The sequence below is a fragment of the Gopherus flavomarginatus genome, chromosome 8 (genome assembly GCF_025201925.1).
Source record: "Gopherus flavomarginatus isolate rGopFla2 chromosome 8, rGopFla2.mat.asm, whole genome shotgun sequence".
In the NCBI taxonomy this organism is placed as follows: Eukaryota; Metazoa; Chordata; order Testudines; family Testudinidae; genus Gopherus; species Gopherus flavomarginatus.
This window is the reverse complement of record NC_066624.1, coordinates 66,491,278-66,509,127: the sequence shown is the minus strand read 5'-3', so window position 1 is coordinate 66,509,127 and position 17,850 is coordinate 66,491,278. Positions and strand designations below refer to the sequence as shown.

The following is a 17,850-nucleotide window of genomic DNA, read 5'->3' as shown; positions in this document are numbered from 1 at the left end:
GTAGGAACATACGTACATATGTGCACACAAGCTCTCCGCTGTGTTGATAAGACATATATTAGCTACTCTGGTATGCATACCTATGAGTGTCTTTATTGCTGCGTACAAAAGGAGATGCTTCATGCATAGTGATTTGGGCCCATGTGCAGTCTCCATTGTGTTTGTAAGCTTAGTGCACACTTGCAGTTACAGACAGCTAAACTGTCTACTGTTTTTACTGCACTTGACACCTGTAATGAAGAGAAGAAATGCCGCATAAGGAGGCCTAGGAAATACCTAACTGTATCTGAATGGGGCAGGTGGAGTTACAAGGCTACCTCAGGGTTTGGTTAACACTAGCACCATTAGATGACGTTTAACTCCCATCCTCTAGAGCAGTGGGGTTAGAACATTGACTGCTGTCTTTGGAAGAAGGTTACAGAAACCTATAACCCTAACCAAAAATGTGCAGAGCACGACTCTCTTCTAGAAAGATTCTACAGTGCTAATCTACCCTTTCTTTCAAATGTTCACCCAGGCACCTGTGCAGGCCTTGCCATAATCGGGAGAAAGCCAAGGGGCTAGGCAAGTATATCTGTCAGAAGTGCCACCTGATAATTGATGAGCAGCCTCTGATGTTCAGGAATGACTCCTACCATCCAGATCACTTCAACTGCACCCACTGCGGGTATGTTCTCATCTCTCAGCTTTCATCAGTAAACCAGGGAAATGTACTGTATGGACAACAGTTCAGTCTCTTTCTGGACTCTGTAATCGTCAGCTACACTTTGCAGCCTTTAAGTTCTCTGGCAGACAAGAAGTTCTGTATGTGAAAGATCAAAAAAGTTGGGATCAAAAAGGATAGAAGAATTGGAGTTATTCTGTTCAGCTATATAGGGTTCTCCTTCCTCCATACATTGCTTACAGGGCACCATTGTCTACTGGGCTTGAGAACAGTTCCTGGAAATGAGCCACTCTCAAAAGTCCTGTTTTACATTACAAAAATAACCTTGTTTAAACATGGTTGTGGCCAAACTGCTCCACATGATTTAGCCTTGCATTTGTGGACAGAAAGACCTATTAGATAACCATCATGTTAGAAAGTGGTTTGACCACAGCCATGTTTCACAAGCATAATTCAGGATGCCTGTGTTTATAGTGTAGATGGGGGGCCAAAGCATGGAAGTTGGCTTTGAAGTTCTCTCTTCCACAGCTTCATCTTAGATAGTCACGTCTGGAGGGAAGCTCACATAAGGCTTAATCATGAAACAGCTGTTGGCTGGGGCTTGGGTCAGTGCTGTTGCTTCAAGAACACTTGTTTGTGTTGTTTTCAGGAAGGAGCTGACTGCTGAGGCCAGGGAGCTGAAAGGGGAACTCTATTGCCTGCCCTGCCATGACAAGATGGGTATCCCAATCTGTGGAGCCTGTCGCAGGCCTATCGAAGGACGAGTGGTCAATGCTCTGGGGAAGCAATGGCATGTTGAGGTGAGATCAGTGTGAAGCTGCCTGTGGAATGCAAACTGCCAGAGGTCTAATGCAAGTTGGAGGCTGTTATGGTGAACATTAGAAATTTCCACCATTCCTGTTTAGGCCGAATTCAGACTGTATTTACCTGGGGTGAGCTTTACCTGGGTAAGTCACATGCACTAGAGTTGTGAATGGTGCATTTCATCTTTTGCACAATAACAGTACATTGTTTAATTTATTCTCAGGAAAACTATTTTAAAATTTCTGCATTACATTTCAAAGATTCTGGGGTCTGCAAAATAGCGTTTCACTGAAGTTATGTACATCCTCTCTATGTCCTTCCCTCCAGCTCCAAGTAACAAACTGTAACATCGCTGTGACACTTCCCAGGAGTACCCAGGTTGTGAGACACCTCACCACCACCTGCCCTTAGTGTGAAGCACGCTTGAATTTGCCTGTGGTGGATCAGCTCCCAAAAACTACCAGCCTCTGGTAGCACAAGCACTACCTTCCAGTCCTCATTTTCACTGTACAGGTAGCCATAAGCATGTACCGAATCCCTGTAGTATCCAGTCCCTTATCCATGGGACACTCACAGAATTACCAGGTCTGCCTTTCCAAAAGGAACAATACACACCAGCATGTAAGATTCAACCCAGAGCCAGCACTTTGCTTACTACCACATTACTTAGGCCATGTCTACATCTAAAGTTTTGCAGCGCTGGTTGTTACAGCTGTATTAGTACAGCTGTATAGGGCCAGCGCTGCAGAGTGGCCACACTTACAGCAACCAGCGCTGCAAGTGGTGTTAGATGTGGCCACACTGCAGCGCTGTTGGGCGGCTTCAAGGGGGGTTCCGGGAACGCGAGAGCAAACCGGGAAAGGAGACCAGCTTCGCCGCGGTTTGCTCTCGCGTTCCGCGAACCCCCCTGCAAACCGCAGGGAAGGAGACCTGCTTGCTCGGCGGTTCGGGGAACGCGAGAGCAAACCGGGAAAGGAGACCCGCTTCGCCGCGGTTTGCTCTCTCGTTCCCGGAGCCACCCAGCAAACCGCAGGGAAGGAGACCTGCTTGCTCGGGGCTCCGGGAACGAGAGAGCAAACCGGGAAAGGAGACCCGCTTCGCCGCGGTTTGCTCTCTCGTTCCCGGAGCCACCCAGCAAACCGCAGGGAAGGAGACCTGCTTGCTCGGGGCTCCGGGAACGAGAGAGCAAACCGGGAAAGGAGACCCGCTTCGCCGCGGTTTGCTCTCTCGTTCCCGGAGCCACCCAGCAAACCGCAGGGAAGGAGACCTGCTTGCTCTGGGCTCCGGGAACGAGAGAGCAAACCGGGAAAGGAGACCAGCTTGATTACCAGAGGCTTCCTCCTTCCACGGAGGTCAAGAAAAGCGCTGGTAAGTGTCTACATTGGATTACCAGCGCTGGATCACCAGCGCTGGATCCTCTACACCCGAGACAAAACGGGAGTACGGCCAGCGCTGCAAACAGGGAGTTGCAGCGCTGGTGGTGCCCTGCAGATGTGTACACCTTCAAAGTTGCAGCGCTGTAACTCCCTCACCAGCGCTGCAACTTTCTGATGTAGACAAGCCCTTAGATAAATATATTTTTGTTTTCACTATAAATATATTATCAAAGAAATAGAGAATATTGGAAACAAATGGTTGTGTAAAACAAAATCATAACATGCTTTCTAGAGACTAATCTTAACTAACAAGTTTCTGTCTTGTCTAAAAAAGCTTCTCACCCAAAATTCTCTTCAGCATTTTCAACCAAGACTGTCTTCTTCACGAAGCAGAAGCACTGTCCTTTTATTCTGTTAGTGAAGAGTGCCAGGATGTCGTCTTTGCCGCCCAAATATAGGTATATCTCTAGATAGGGTTCCCTCCCCCCCCCCCCTCCCCTAAGCACCACTGTTTTTCTCTTCCTGATAGACTTTTTCCCTGAATTCTGCAGAATCCTTTTATTGCATTTAGTTCTGACTGGCAATAAGTGACCAGTAGTGAATGAGACAAGATTCAGTTCACATGTAAACAGAGAGATGAATAAACACCTCTTGTCTGACAGAACTTGTTTTTCACCTTTGATGCTGTCCAACTCTCCCACACAGACTTTTAAGAACATATTTTGTGTGTGTGTGTGTAACTCCTTACATAGTATCTGTACACACATTTCATAACAATATTGATAACCAGCATGGCACCAGCTTTCATTTGAGACCTCACGAGACAGTCTTTGAATCGGAATGTACATACCAAAATCAGGAGATTCTTGTAACCGCTCTGCATCCCTTTGTCAGTTGGCATTAAGAGGTTCTTGAGTCACACAGCTCACCTTCCAGATCTTGGAAGCACTTTTTTTTTTGTAGAGTGCAGCTCAACAGATGATTGTAGTGGCAGACTCTGTTGTGTAGCAGAGTGCAGGTATGTTTACCACTGTCCTCTAACCCTGCTGTGAGGTTGTTCCTGTGACTCATTTAGATTTTCGTAGTGTCCCACCATCACCATCCCACAAGTTCTTGCAGGGTTTTCTTGTCTGTCTTTGTATAAAGATCTGAAACTCTTGTGCAAACCACTGGTTTATTTCCGGAGCAGTGACCGTGCATGTCTTCTAGCTGTGGAGGCTCTTCCACCGACACTGAATGCCCTTTACTTTTGCAGCATTTTGTTTGTGCCAAATGTGAGAAGCCATTTCTGGGGCACCGCCACTATGAGAAAAAAGGACTGGCTTACTGCGAGACTCACTACAACCAGGTAAGCACTGCTGTCCTGCACCCATTCAGCAGGCACTTCTCTCAACTGAAGGGCTGGGGAGAAAGAATGCCCCTTATAGAAATTTGAGAAATAAGTACAGTACTTTCCCCATGCACCATATAACCAGAAATGCATTGTTATCTGGAATGTGTTGTTAAGAAATATCAATAGCCTCTGGTGGTGGGGAATTTAACTGAAAAAGGAAAAATGTTTTCCTTGGCAGATGTGTGTTGACGTGTATAATTCTAGGAAAGTGGCCGTGATTAGAGAATGAAAATGTAATGGGGACAGGGATCTTCCCAGTTGAAAGAAAAAATTGCTGTCCCTTTCATCTACAGCAGTTGGTCCAATACAAGGTATTACCTCACAAACCTTGTCTCTTGTATCCTGCGAGCAACACAGCTATAACAACGCAGCAAACAAATTAAAATTTCTGTAATTATACCAAATAAAATGAGTGTTAAGCAATCAGATGGCTGCTTGGCTAACCTTTTGTTGGAATCAAAAACATTCTATAACCCATGTGAAGCCAGCCTATTTATAATTTTTTAAAATAAATGCCATAGCATCTAGTTGGCTAAAGCACAGAAAAGATCTGTCCTGTAAGCTGATATAAAAATAACATTATCATAAAGATAAAATGAGCAGCCATGACTCTACACCAGTTTCCATCAGACAAAATATTACATTTCCCTTGTAGAGTTGTGAAAGGCCAAATATCAAATGCTTTTAAAATAGCGCGCTTTGTTTTGCCTCAGTGTTTATGGTCTATGATCAGGAGATATTTATCTTTGATCAGTGTTGTAATCTATTGACATTGTCTCCCAAATTCCCAGGCATATAAGGCTCAGAGATCATGTTATAATGGTACCAAGAATATGAGGCATCAACAAAAACACGCTAAGATTTAAGGATACAAGTTCTGAATGACCATAGACCAATGAACAAGTGTATGAGAAACTATTCAGGAGAAGTAAATGAATTTTAGAGTGCTGCTGCATCCATCAGGAGTTTGTTTGCACCAGCTGTCTAATTTGGGGAGCATGGGCAGACTCCTTCATAGTCAGTAAAAGAAGTTCCCATTTTATTCCTTCTGCATGCAGCTCTTCGGAGATGTCTGCTACAACTGCAGCCACGTGATCGAGGGGGATGGTAAGATTTGTTCTCCTTGTTTTGGGTTGCTCTTCCATTCTGTTTGTCAGTGCAGCTGTTGCAGTCCTGCAGTTGCAAGGTTCCAGTGTTTCTTTTTACATCTGGGCTCACTGAATTGGGATTGGACTCTGAGACTAGATAATCTGGCTGTTTGCTCTTATTTTGCACAGTGGTATCAGCTCTCAACAAGGCTTGGTGTGTGAACTGCTTCTCCTGCTCCACCTGCAACATCAAGCTCACACTGAAGTAAGTAGATACTTGCAGACCTAGGCTAACCCTTTCAGCAGCCTAGGGGAATGGTGCTGGTATCCTGCAGCTGTAGAGTAGTATCCTCTCCTGCAGTACATACAGCTTTTCCCTTATTGAAAGGGCACTGAGACCATTTTCAAAGAGTTGTTTGCTAAATGCCTCAAATAGTAAGTGGCACAGGGACAATTAATACAAACTAGCTTAAAATATCCCTTTCCTAGTTTCAGGGCCTCTGATATCACTCCAGCTCTGCTGTGATGGCCCAACATGCCTCAGTTATCAATGGATTTAGGGGCTCAAGGGAATGGTGTTTTCAGTATAGAATGTGGGGTTTGGAAAGTGTTTTAAAATTCTTTATTCTTCTATCCTGATAAAAACGCTTAGCAAAGTCTCACTCCATAATAAAATGACAGTGCCCTGAGCCTTCAGTTCCATGCTCCAACTGGGCTGTTTGGTAACTGACATGCAGCATTGGACATCCCAGGCTGTCATAGCAGACAGCATGATTCCAGAGGTACCCAGTCAGCATTGTGTTTAATGTTTGAGGCATTAAAAGCATATTGCGTGTAGGCCATGCTCTAAGATAATATTACAGGTCACCTACAAGAACTGGGATTTAGGAAACACAGTGGCAAAGTTAGTTCAAACTTCTAGAAAATTAGTTTGTCATGCACCTATCTCAGAGACAGCCTTCCCTTCCCTGGATTAATGGAGGCTGGGCACATTCTTGGAGGTGGGCCACATTTTGGTGAACTCTTCTTGCCGCTGCTTAATGGAACAACATTAACCACAGTAAACTTGGTGGAAGCTGAATGGCAGGAAGTCTGGGAATATGAGGCTATTGGAGGGTAAGGAATTGGCAAGTCTCAGACTGAGTGGGCTCTAGATTAAACGAGACTCGAGTATTTGGGACACTGACTCTGCTAATAAAATTCCACTTCTTCATTTTTGCCAACCAAATGAATACAGTGGCTTGATTCTGCTGCAGTCACCATTTGTGATAGCTGGATCGCTGTCTGATTGTGACCCACTGACATTCAGGGCTGCTTGAGTCCTTATCGCTCTCGTGAGAAACACTCGTGCGACTGAGTGGGGAAGTAAAGGAGCCAAATAACACAGCAGGCACAGATTATCCAACAAGTTCTTGGAATGTATTGGAAACAATTTTTTATTTCAGAGGGTGGAGAAAGCTACTAGGGGAGAGGCTGTTCTAGATTTGATTTTGACAAATAGGGAAGAACTGGTTGAGAATTTGAAAGTGGAAGGCAACTTGGGTGAAAGTAATCATGAAATGGTAGAATTCATGATTCTAAAGAATGGTAGGAGGGATAACAGATCAATAAAGACAATGGATTTCAAGAAGGCAAACTTTAGCAAATGCAGGGAGTTGGTAGGTAAAATCCCATGGGAAGCAAGTCTAAGGGGAAAAACAATTGAAGACAGTTGGCAGTTTTTCAAAGAGACATTATAATGGCAGAGAGAGTACACTCAAAGTTTGCGGATGATACCAAGCTGGGAGGGGTTGCAAGTGCTTTAGAGGATAGGATTAAAATTCAAAATTATCTGGACAAACTGGAGAAATGGTCTGAAGTAAACAGGATGAAATTCAATAAGGACAACTCAAAGTACTCCACTTAGGAAGGACCAATCAGTTGCACACATACAAAATGGGAAATGACTGCCTAAGAAGGAGTACTGCAGAAAGGGATCTGGTGGTCGTAGTGGATCACAAGCTAAATATGAGTCAACAGTGTAACACTGTTGCAAAAAAAAGCAAACATCATTCTGGGATGTATTAACAGGAGTATTGTAAGCAAGACACGAGAAGTAACTTTGCGCTCTACTCCATGCTGATTAGGCCTCAACTGGAGTATTGTGTCCAGTTCTGGGCACCACATTTCAGGAAAGATGTGGACAAATTGGAGAAAGTCCAGAGAAGAGCAACAAAAATGATTGAAGGTTTAGAAAACATGACCTATGAGGGAAGATTGAAAAAATTGGGTTGGTTTAGTCTGAAGAAGAGCAGACTATGATTTCTGTGAAATAGCAAACGTAGGAAAGTCATTGAGCTGCAACAGAAGAAAAGCACTGTGGATATATGTAAAGGGAAAATGAATGTGCTTCCACCCTGTTACTAGCCGGTAAGGGGCATTCATAACAGGCTGAGGTGCACTTGGCAGCACAGGGGAGAGGAGTGTGAAGAATCAAAATGTCTTCCTGTTGCCAGTGCAAAGCTGCTGCCCCCAAGTTTTGGAAAGCAGTCAAGCAGAAGTGTTGCTAAGAGCCTGTCACAAAGTGTTCCATGGCTGGACATTTCTTTATTGGTAAACATGTGGACCTGATCTCCAGTGATCAGTCCATGTGTATCTGTGTTCACACAGTTGGGCACCTAACTTGGCATGAACACTACTGCACGTGTGCATTAAATTCTGATATGTGAACATACCTGGCAAGATTGGCATCTGTGTGTTGAAATGAGGGGCTTTATACATACAGTAGAAATCAAGCCACCACACTCACACATACTTGATTACTGAACATCAAGCCATGACCGTAGTTTTGTAAGTGCTGTTTTTAATAGCTCAGTGTTTCTTTGAAAGGAACAAGTTTGTGGAGTTTGACATGAAGCCAGTGTGCAAGAAATGCTATGAAAAATTCCCTCTGGAGCTGAAGAAACGTCTGAAAAAGCTGTCTGAGCTGGCCTCCAGGAAATCGCATCCCAAAGCTGTGGATTTAAACTCTGCTTAAATAGGTCTGTCATTCTGCTGACTGCACTCTTATCCTCACAGACTGCAACTTGCAGCAGCTACTGATCACAAAGGGAGCTGTTAAGAATGTCTGAAACAACCCACAGACAAATAGTACCTCCTCCAGCTTTTGTTACTGCAGCTTTCACCCTGAATGGCCCTTTACTCAGGCAGTTGCAAATTAACACTGACAGCATGGGGAGTTTGGCCTCTGCTGAGAGGGTAGGGCAGAGCAATGAGTATGGTAGTTAGCTGTCATTATTCTGCCATTGATCAGATGCACACAATTTGTTTTTCTGTCCTTCATCGTTTCTTCAATGAGCTGAAGTTCTCTCTCCTGTAGCCAGAGGAATTTGGAAAGAACAGTGGTTTAAATATCAGATGGTGAAACGTGCAGATTGTTCAACACCAGTTATAAGTATCAAGGATTCTTTAAACGACTTGTATGCAGAGCTTTTCACCTATAGGACAATGTTCTGAATGTGGCCCAAAATTACCACCATCTGATAACTGTTTGGTATGTCCAAAATGAGCTGGTCTTCATTTAGATTCCCAGTGAACAAATATCCACATCACAAAAACTGCCGCAGCAATCGCCCTTCTTGACACCCTTGTTGACATTTTATCTAGGCAAGGCAAGGCAAGGAGTGAATGGGCACAGAGTCTATGCTACCTACTCAGCTCAGTCCAGGCCAGAGTGGATGTATAGTGTCTGGGCAGTGCACAGAAGTTGCGCTACTCTTTTCCTGGTTGATGCATAGAGGATTTCAGTCTCTGAGGCTCTCAGTTTGATACTTTTCAAAAGCACTCAATTCCCTTACAGTTGAAGGGGGATATGTAGTGCGAGGGTGAAGGCAGTGCATGCCAGGAACTAATATTCAATGTTTACTTGCCAGTTCTCCATTAGATCATTGATAGCCAGGGCTTGGAATTGCCCAGTGTGATATAATACCCTACCCACTGACACACCTGCCATTACCCTCTACAGTACCTGCACTATGACTGGAGGTGTGGTTACTTTTTTGCATAACAAAAACCCAGTTGGCGGATCTGGTAATTGTTAAACACTTCAGTCTGAGCCAAGCCTTTTCCTTTGTTTGAATGGAAAGACTACCTTCTCAGCTCAGTTTCCATGCACTCCATGTATGTCTACACTGCAGTTAAAAACCCATCACTGGCCTGTACCAGCTGACTTGGGTTAATGGGGCCTGGGCTGCGGAGCTGTTTAACTGCAGTGTAGACTTCTGAGCTTGGGCTGGAACCTGGGCTCTAGGACCCTTAGAGTGAACCAAAAGAGCCTTCAGACTCATACCTATAAATCTTGTAGGAAGATACTAGCTGTGTCCACGCTACAATTTTGCACCTTGCTATTACTGATGCAACCTTGGTGGTGGTAGCACCAGTGGATGCTGTCATGTAGACAGGGCACTAAACAGCTTCTAGTGTTTTAGCCACCTTGGGCATGTCTTCACTGCAGAATTAACTTGGTGATTGGTGCCTAGCTTAGGTGTAACAGGCCACACTGCAGAGCCCTACCCAAGTTACTGTGTACTCAGTGGTGCTGCAGTCACCTGTCTTGAGATGTTAGGACTTCCAGAGGCACATGATACCCCATGGTTCTTAGCACTAAGAACCACTGTGATTCTTTCCCAGTGAATAATGGGAGAACTTGTCTGTCCTGGGTGCAGGAGGGGAATTGTGGGAAGGCATTGGAGGACTATCAACACTTAAGTGATTTAGCCTGTGTCCTTGCTGCAGAGTGGGTAGGTTACCAGCTCAATAAGCTTTAGCCTATACCCACAGCTGGGCCAATGAGCCCTGGTGTAAAGCAACACCACACTTGGGTGAGAGGTTTTTGTGTGTGGATGGGAGCTGGGTTAATGCTGCAGGGAAGACATATCCCCTGTTGTCTAACCCTGCTTAGAGCAAACACACACAACCTAGTGGCTAAAATGCTGATGGCTGCTCTACACGAGAGAACTTGCTGTTGCTACCACCAGTGAAGCTGCCCCAGAGATAGTAATGTTGAAAAATATTAGGGGAAAAGGTTAGTGCAGACAAGGACTCCCCGTGCAAGGCTCCTGGTTAGTTAGCTGATTTCCTAATACACCTCTATCCCAATATAACACTGTCCTCAGGAGCCAAAAATATCTTACCGCGTTATAGGTGAAACCACGTTATATCAAACTTGCTTTGATCCGCTGGAGTGCGCAGCCCCGTGCCCCCGGAGTACTGCTTTACCACGTTATATCCGAATTCATGTTATATTGGGTCACGTTATATTGGGTTAGAGGTGTACCAACTGCCTTTAGCTGCCTTACCTTCTGCTGTAGTAAGCTACCATAACTATTTTAACACCTGTGCACTGCTCCGCAATGGCACTTGCGAAGGGATGGACTCTCTGATCTAATTAGAGAGCTTGCCTGTCTTCTGCTGTGACTATCAATCTGCACAATAAACTAGACAGTATTACTTTTGTCACAGTTTAATAGCACTTGAGGACAGCTCTTGTTCTTCTCTAGCCTTTGGCCCATCCTTCAGGTATGAGCACAAGGAACTGCACAATTGAAGGCAATCTTAAGTGGCCACTGCTGGGACCAGTCCGCTATGCTTATTCTCTCTAGCGTTTGGTTGAAGGACTAAAGCACAGGCCCTTCAGGCCCACGAGCATTCACAATTCATTATGCTGATTCCTCCTAGTCTGAAGCATGCAGCTCCTTTCCCCATGCCCTTGGTCACAGGAAGGAGCCCAGTGCTGAATCTGGGCAGCGGGGTATTGTCAGCTGATTCATCAGTCCTAGTTCAAGAGAATTTCCTGGGAAGATGGCAATAGGACACTTGGCATCATATCTGCTTGTGAATATGCAAAAATTGAGTACTTCATGGACAGTAGAGTTGTCTTCCAGACCAGCTCAAATCTTGTCAGCTGTGTTTCCTGCAGAGGCCACTCTTGAGTTTAACAACGGAAAATGCAAATACATGGTTAAACGTGCATGTAGAGATGAATGTGAATATCTTTGTACTATGAGAAGAGATGCAGTGAGGACTCTTATCTCCTCTCTAATATTTAAATTCAGTAGATTAGGCGAGGGCTTGCTAGTACTTAAGGGAAAAGACACCCATAGACTCTGAACTTTATAATATATGGATAATCAAATGTCTTAAAGTGTCTCTTTTTAACTATTGATCTGACAAATATTTCACTAGAGTCCTGTTTTGTAGAGCACATGGTTGTCTATAGAGTTACAATATCAGATTTGAGAGACTGAGCAACCAAGAGAGTTATGGGAAGTAACTACAGAACAGCTTGGAAACATTCATCTTTCCTCAGATTCCACCTTTGGAAAAGTAAATAGCGTAGGATGTAAAGTAGATGTGATAGGATCTGTGGACTTCTTTAGGGCAGAGTCTTTCAGTGTGATGGATTTGCCAGTACCTATGTGTTCCTCATAATGCTGGAGTCAGGGGAGACTCTCTCTTTCATAGAAAGAAATTTAAGACTCAGATGTGTGTTTTACTTTGCTCTAAATTCAGAAAGTCAAATTCATTCTTGCTGTCACTTGATTATCCTCTGTGGTGTTATATCAAGGATGAATTTGGTTCAAAAGGCTAAACTTGTATTACTTACCAAAAGCAGCTGTCCATTGTATACTTTCACAGTTTTAAATCTATATTTATATACATATTTAAAATAAATCACTAATGCTCACTGACTACACTTGAAGATGGCAAAGCTTTTAGCAACTGCGATATGTGCAGCTTACTCGTATTCAAGGGGAATATTAATCACTTCCTTAATATCCTTCCTTATTACAAAACAAACTGCTATATGTTTTCTCTAGGGTTTGGGTCCTGGTCCTTACCCTCACAGTTATCCACGCAACATTAGCAAAAATTGTTTAACCTTCCATGCTCGGAGTTTCCAATGCCAAACATTTTGTATTGGGTGATGCAGACTTCTGGGACTGAAGAGGTTAAGTGTTAATTTGAAACATATAGCAGGGGAGGCATTGGTTCACAGATAAACCTGTGATTAAAACAGTTGTTCTTAAGAGATGTTTAGTTCTTAGTTTGTAAAGCACTCTTAGTGCGAAGGATGATATAGAATGAATGAAGGAAATGTATTAATACTAAAGGGACAACAAGCCCATTTCCCTATTACATGGCATGTATTCTGCAGACTGCCGATTTCTTGTTTTATAGTACCTCTGAGTTTGTGATGTCTAACCAAAATCTGTGACTGCTGGACTAAAATATTATAATCTGCACCTGTTATGTATGTTCTTGTAATAAAATTAACTGCAATACATTTTAAATCTTCACACTAAAGATTAAAATATAAAAACTATTGTATGTGTGTACTGTACAGTAAAACCTGAGTCCTTTGGATCTACACTTCTGATGCGACCCAGGGTGAATCACTCAGTAACTCCAAGGATTAGCCACATTCCTGTTTCAGAATTGTGATAGTATTATAAATCCCACATTGGCTGGGACAATTAGCCTGTTCTGTGGCACGTGAAGGACAGACAAGTAATTAAGGATTAGATCAAGCTGGGGAGAACCAGCCTGGGTGGTTCTTATAAAGGAAGGAGTGCAGAGCAATAGGGGGAAGAGATCCAGGAGGGAGGAGTTTGGAACTTCCTCTGTAGGAAAGGAACCACGGAGGGGCCTGCTGGGAAGTATCTAGCCTGGGATTGTCCCTGAAGGGAGAGGGCAGTTGGAGAGAAGGAGACTCCTACAGCAGATCTGGGAGCAGAGAGAGACTTCAGGGAAAAAGCCCAGAGAGTTAACAGCTTGTGAGAAACTGGACCTCCAAGGAGAAAGCCCTGGAAGGCCTTGCTCAGTAATTGAGTGAAGAACTCTGCAGAGCCCGGGAGATGAGTGAAGAATCTGCAGAAGATTGAGCCCAGGATTTTCATTCCTCTGTGTTTTGAGTTGAGGCGTTGTTACCCAAGAAGGGATGGGACTCTAGGTGTGACCTGGCCATAGGACTAAGTCACCAGACAGAGCATCAGAGTCTGGAGGAAGGTGAGGTGGAGGGGCTGCAGTGCTGGGTCTTGCCATGAGGAGGTGCTCCAGGAGGGTGAGTCTATGACAAGAATGTTTTGCTGAAACATTTTTGATCAGTGCTGGTTAGAGAGTGATGTATTCATTAATGCTCTAGTGTAGTGGAGGCACTGCTGTTGTGTCTGACAGATGTCATGTAGCTGGGTTGGACTCCGGATGTCAGTGATGAATGGTATGCTGTAGTAATGCAGAGGTAGTATAAGCTATTGGAGAGATTTTTAGATTATACTGAGTTTGGGAGAGCACTCACCAGACTTTTGTGGAAGAAAGAAACCACGTCATCACTGATCTGCAACAGTTTATTTAGAAACAGGAAACAGAATAGTGTGGCTGCAAAGATTTCAGTACGGAGTCAACGTATAAAACATTTCTCAGATACTACATCTAATTAAATTGAATTCAAAGGTATGATGCCAGCATTAACACCTTGACATTGGTAGTCTCAAAGCATCCATTGCTGGCAATGGACATTGCATTGGGAATATCTGACTGGTCGCAAAAAGATCAACTATTCTGAAAAGCGTGGCACTCATTTAGATGCATAGAGATATTGAGGCCCTATTCTCTCTTCAGTGTACAATCCTCCCATTAATGGCTGTGTTGCACGCAGACGTCCAGGGGACAATGAAGCCCATTGTCCATACATTGGCAAACTAGAAAGAGAGATTCAGCAGCACTGCTTTTCCAGCACTGTCAAACCATGCCTCAAGGAACTTGGTGTAAATGCACTAAAAGCACCACATGTCACTGTGGTCACAGGAGGGTGGTTCTGATTTGGGAAGGACAAGTATTTGCTCTTCTAGTACTGGAAAACAGTGTAGGAGCAAGATTACCTCCCAGGCTTTTTGAACTCTGAGCAGTTCTTATTGTGAGAAAGTTCTCTCTTGCTGACAGGAGTTGTCTATGGAGGAGCATGTGATGAACAAACTCTGAATCGGGCTTTACCATTCAAGCTGTCTGCCAAACAGGAAGTTGGAGAAAGATCAAGAGAAATGAAAACCAATAAAATTAACCAGTTGGAATTCTTTCTCCTGAAAGAATGTCTACATAGCTCCATGCTAGGAGCACTTTGTTAGAGCAGGAAAATGGCTCTTTCAAAAGAGGTTTGTGTGTTATAGGCTCAATCCTGTGCAACACTGACTCACATTGAGGAGTATTTATAGGGATCTGTCAGTGTAAGGATGCAGAATCAGTCCTTAATAACAGCCCGAATCAGGGTGTGTTCATGCACATTGGGGAGCATTGTGCTGTTTCCTTATGAAAAAGGCTGGGGGACACCCAGGTGTAGTTCCCAAAGGGGACACAAAGGGAAGTGCACTAGCTCACAACTTATCTAAGGCAACAAGACAGCAGACAATAACCATGTTATAGCAGAAGTGGTTCTTCCCTTCTGCAAAGCCCAGTATGGCTTACCAGCCTGAGCTGTCCAGGAGCGATGCAGTTTCTCCCATAATAGCAGAATAGGATGGCTATTACTAGAGTATGCTAATGCTAGAAGACTGAAGAAAAGCAGCCTCTCACTTTTTGAAGAATTTCTCCCTGTTTTTCTACCATTGAATGCTTTGCTGAAATGCTTGGCTTTTCCTCCACTCTTGGAACCTCTCCGTTGTGTTGAAAAAATAACACTATCTCTTGCTTTGCCAGAGACACTCAGGAAGCTTGTGCAGGTGGTGGGAGTATACTGAATGATGTGCCCTTATGTTGCTGTCAGAATGGAGGATACCATAATAGATCTGAAGACGTTTTCAGACTGTTTTTTCATGTATTAATTGAAGGCCGTGTCCAGGTTGAAATCAGGAAAACACAGCGACGTTTATAATCCATATTGAATTTGTCCATTGGGTCTAGGACAGGAGAGCTTAAACTGTTAGCTAGCGTGTGCTCATTCGTGCTTCCCCTGGGGCAGTACTTCACCAGCGTGGCTTACTGAAGAATGGGTGTGATCAGAGGGTTAATTGGCAGGACCAGTGTTAAAAGGGGTTTTGGTCTGGGATATGAAATGGAGGCTGTTTGGCACAGGTATGAATCACAGGCTTCTACCCTCAGGCAGGGAGGCGGGGATTCCTCTGCTTGTTCACAGCGTTCATTAGCAGCTGTACGTAGGATGTCAACAGGTCATCCATTTTGTAACCCTGCAGGAGAGAGAAATTTTAACCTAGTCTCTTGAAAAGAACTCCAGAAGGTGCCATCTGGCAACATGAGTTGTTATTCCCCAAGCTGTGTGCCCTCTGTACCTGTTCTTTATGTCTACCTCCTCTCCCAGTTCCTAACATCGTTCAGATAATTCTTTCCCATGGCTCCAGATGGTGTGTCCTCAGATACCGCAGTAGCACTATTGAAAGCAGTGCTGCCTACACTGCAAGAAGCCATTTGGTCCCTGGTCCAGTGATCAAACAGGGTTGGTTTGTAGTGGTTCAACAAACTAATGTTTTACACTGTGGGCTGCCATCTTGTGTTTCAGAATCTCAGCTTTCATATACAAGTCACTAGTCCTTACGTTTGCCAAGGTAACCTTAACAATACGAGCCCTTATAAACCCATGCAGTGATACCTGCCTGAGTCTTCCAGACAGCCTGAAACAAGACTTCTGGGAGAAATGGGACTGCCCCATTCATTTAAGTGGATCATTGACTCTGAAATCTAATGACAAGGTCTCAGTACTGCTAACCATTTTGCTGCTGATCAAAACATGCCAGAAAAGGAAGATCATATTTAGAATCTCATGATATTATTTTTTTTTAAATAAATTACCTTTCAGGATTTTTGCGTTATGACAGCAGCAAAGAGTCCTGTGGCACCTTATAGACTAACAGACATACTGGAGCATGAGCTTTCGTGGGTGAATACCCGCTTCGTCAGATGCATGTGTTATGACACTTTCACCAGGAGGGGTAGGAGGCCCTTGGGAGGGGTCACAACACCACTCACTCAAATTTGACCCAGTTGCGCTCCCCGGTCACAATGGAGGGTTGACTAGGCCAAACCTGAGCTGCGCTGCAACTCCATGCACCAGGTCACAATGCCTGGAGTGGGGAGCTTAGCCCAACCCCTGGGACAGGAGCCACCACTGTGGGATGTGGGCTTTTTTATATATTGATTTTCATTTAATTTTGTATTTGTGAAAAGCACAGAGCTGTAATTGTATTACAAAGATCTAGGTGAGTGGAGTCTCATTTTGGTGTCTTGGGGAGGGGAAGCTTGGTTTGCTGGCAGAAAGGGGGCAAGTGCTACTTTTTTCCCCTTCATTTTGGCTTCAACCCATCACTCCACTGCAGCTGATGTCATAGAGCACCAATCTGCTTCTGACTTGTGAGACAGTTGGTCAGTAAAGCTGGAAGAACAATTACTGTTTTTGCAGGGAGTGGGAAGAAAGCTCTTGTTACCTCCATCAAGCCTGAAGCCAGCCATGGCAGGAAGCAGTGTGCTTGTGACAGAGGGCTAGGTCTGAAGGCCTGAGTCAGCACTCTTCACAGCAGCCCCACGCAGGCAAAGTGGATTGGAGCTGACTATGCAAGGCCGTGCCTAATTTGTGGGTTGGGCAGGGCAGAAAGGCCAATTAGCCAAAAGCCCCCAACTAGGCACATGAAGGAATAGCACAGGGGGTAAGCAGGCAGTAAGAGAGAGTGAGAGATCTTCTCTGCTTGGGAACCGTCTTAGGCATCCTGTGAAGATGGTGGGATGCAACTGTAAATAAACTACCCAGGGTGTTGAATCAGCAAAAGGGTCTCTGTGTAATTTGTGGACAGACAGGCAGAATGAAGGCGGCCCTGTTACACTGTATCCTTCCTTTTCTGGCTGTTTTCATGTACATCAGCATCCTTACACCAGGTATCTGCGATGCTTATAGACATAAGAAGAAAGGGAAAACTGAGGAGGAGAACATGTATGGGACAGTGAGGCTCCTCACCAGAGATGTCTCGCACAGAATCCGGCTTCCCCGCACCAGGTTCCCAATTGTCATGTGGAAGTATGTGCTGCCACTGCTCCAGTTCGAGATTTTATTAAAGGGGTAAACTGTTAAGATGTCCTGCAGGCAGAAAGAGACATAAATAACCAAACGGTGCAACAGTTTGGAAGGAAAACAGATTGTGCTGGGTTAGAGAAAGCACTCCAGTAAGGCAAGTGTATGCTTTCATCTCCTAGTGCCTTCTGTTAGGGACTGGCACACAGCTGTTGAATTCAGCTCATGCCCCAAATGGCAGCACAGCATAATCCTCCCTGCCTGCACAGAGCATCTGATCCCTGAGGTTTTGGGTTTCTGGAAGGCTGTTGTTCACTGTTAGCCTTTCCCATGCCATGCTGCTGTTTATGTTAGTAGCCATTAAGCCATTGGATCACCACTGTCTTTATTTTTTGTAAAAAGCAACATGGTGACATTCACAATAAGAATTTATAGGGTATGTTTTACACTGCAGCTGGTCCAGGTCAGCTGAATTAGGC

General features: G+C 44.4%; 2 protein-coding genes across 5 annotated transcripts in view; one reads left to right on the top strand and one right to left on the bottom strand.

The window, feature by feature from the left end:
• LIMS2 (LIM zinc finger domain containing 2) overlaps positions 1 to 12,688 on the top strand; it is a 54,420-nt gene extending 41,732 nt beyond the window's left edge. For all 4 annotated transcript variants that reach the window (XM_050965297.1, XM_050965298.1, XM_050965299.1 and 1 more), the window contains 6 exons: positions 518 to 667; positions 1,314 to 1,464; positions 4,100 to 4,192; positions 5,296 to 5,344; positions 5,515 to 5,590; positions 8,194 to 12,688. In XM_050965297.1, coding sequence (XP_050821254.1) covers positions 518 to 667; positions 1,314 to 1,464; positions 4,100 to 4,192; positions 5,296 to 5,344; positions 5,515 to 5,590; positions 8,194 to 8,341 — 667 coding nt within the window. In that variant the 3' untranslated portion in view covers positions 8,342 to 12,688. The remainder of the gene's footprint in view (positions 1 to 517; positions 668 to 1,313; positions 1,465 to 4,099; positions 4,193 to 5,295; positions 5,345 to 5,514; positions 5,591 to 8,193) is intronic.
• A 2,570-nt stretch (positions 12,689 to 15,258) lies between these two features.
• MYO7B (myosin VIIB) overlaps positions 15,259 to 17,850 on the bottom strand; it is a 94,401-nt gene continuing 91,809 nt past the window's right edge. Inside the window, exons 47-48 of the mRNA XM_050965249.1 lie at positions 17,318 to 17,437; positions 15,259 to 15,542 (exon numbers count right to left, since the gene is read on the bottom strand). Of these exons, the coding sequence (XP_050821206.1) occupies positions 15,453 to 15,542; positions 17,318 to 17,437 (210 nt within the window). The 3' untranslated portion in view covers positions 15,259 to 15,452. The remainder of the gene's footprint in view (positions 15,543 to 17,317; positions 17,438 to 17,850) is intronic.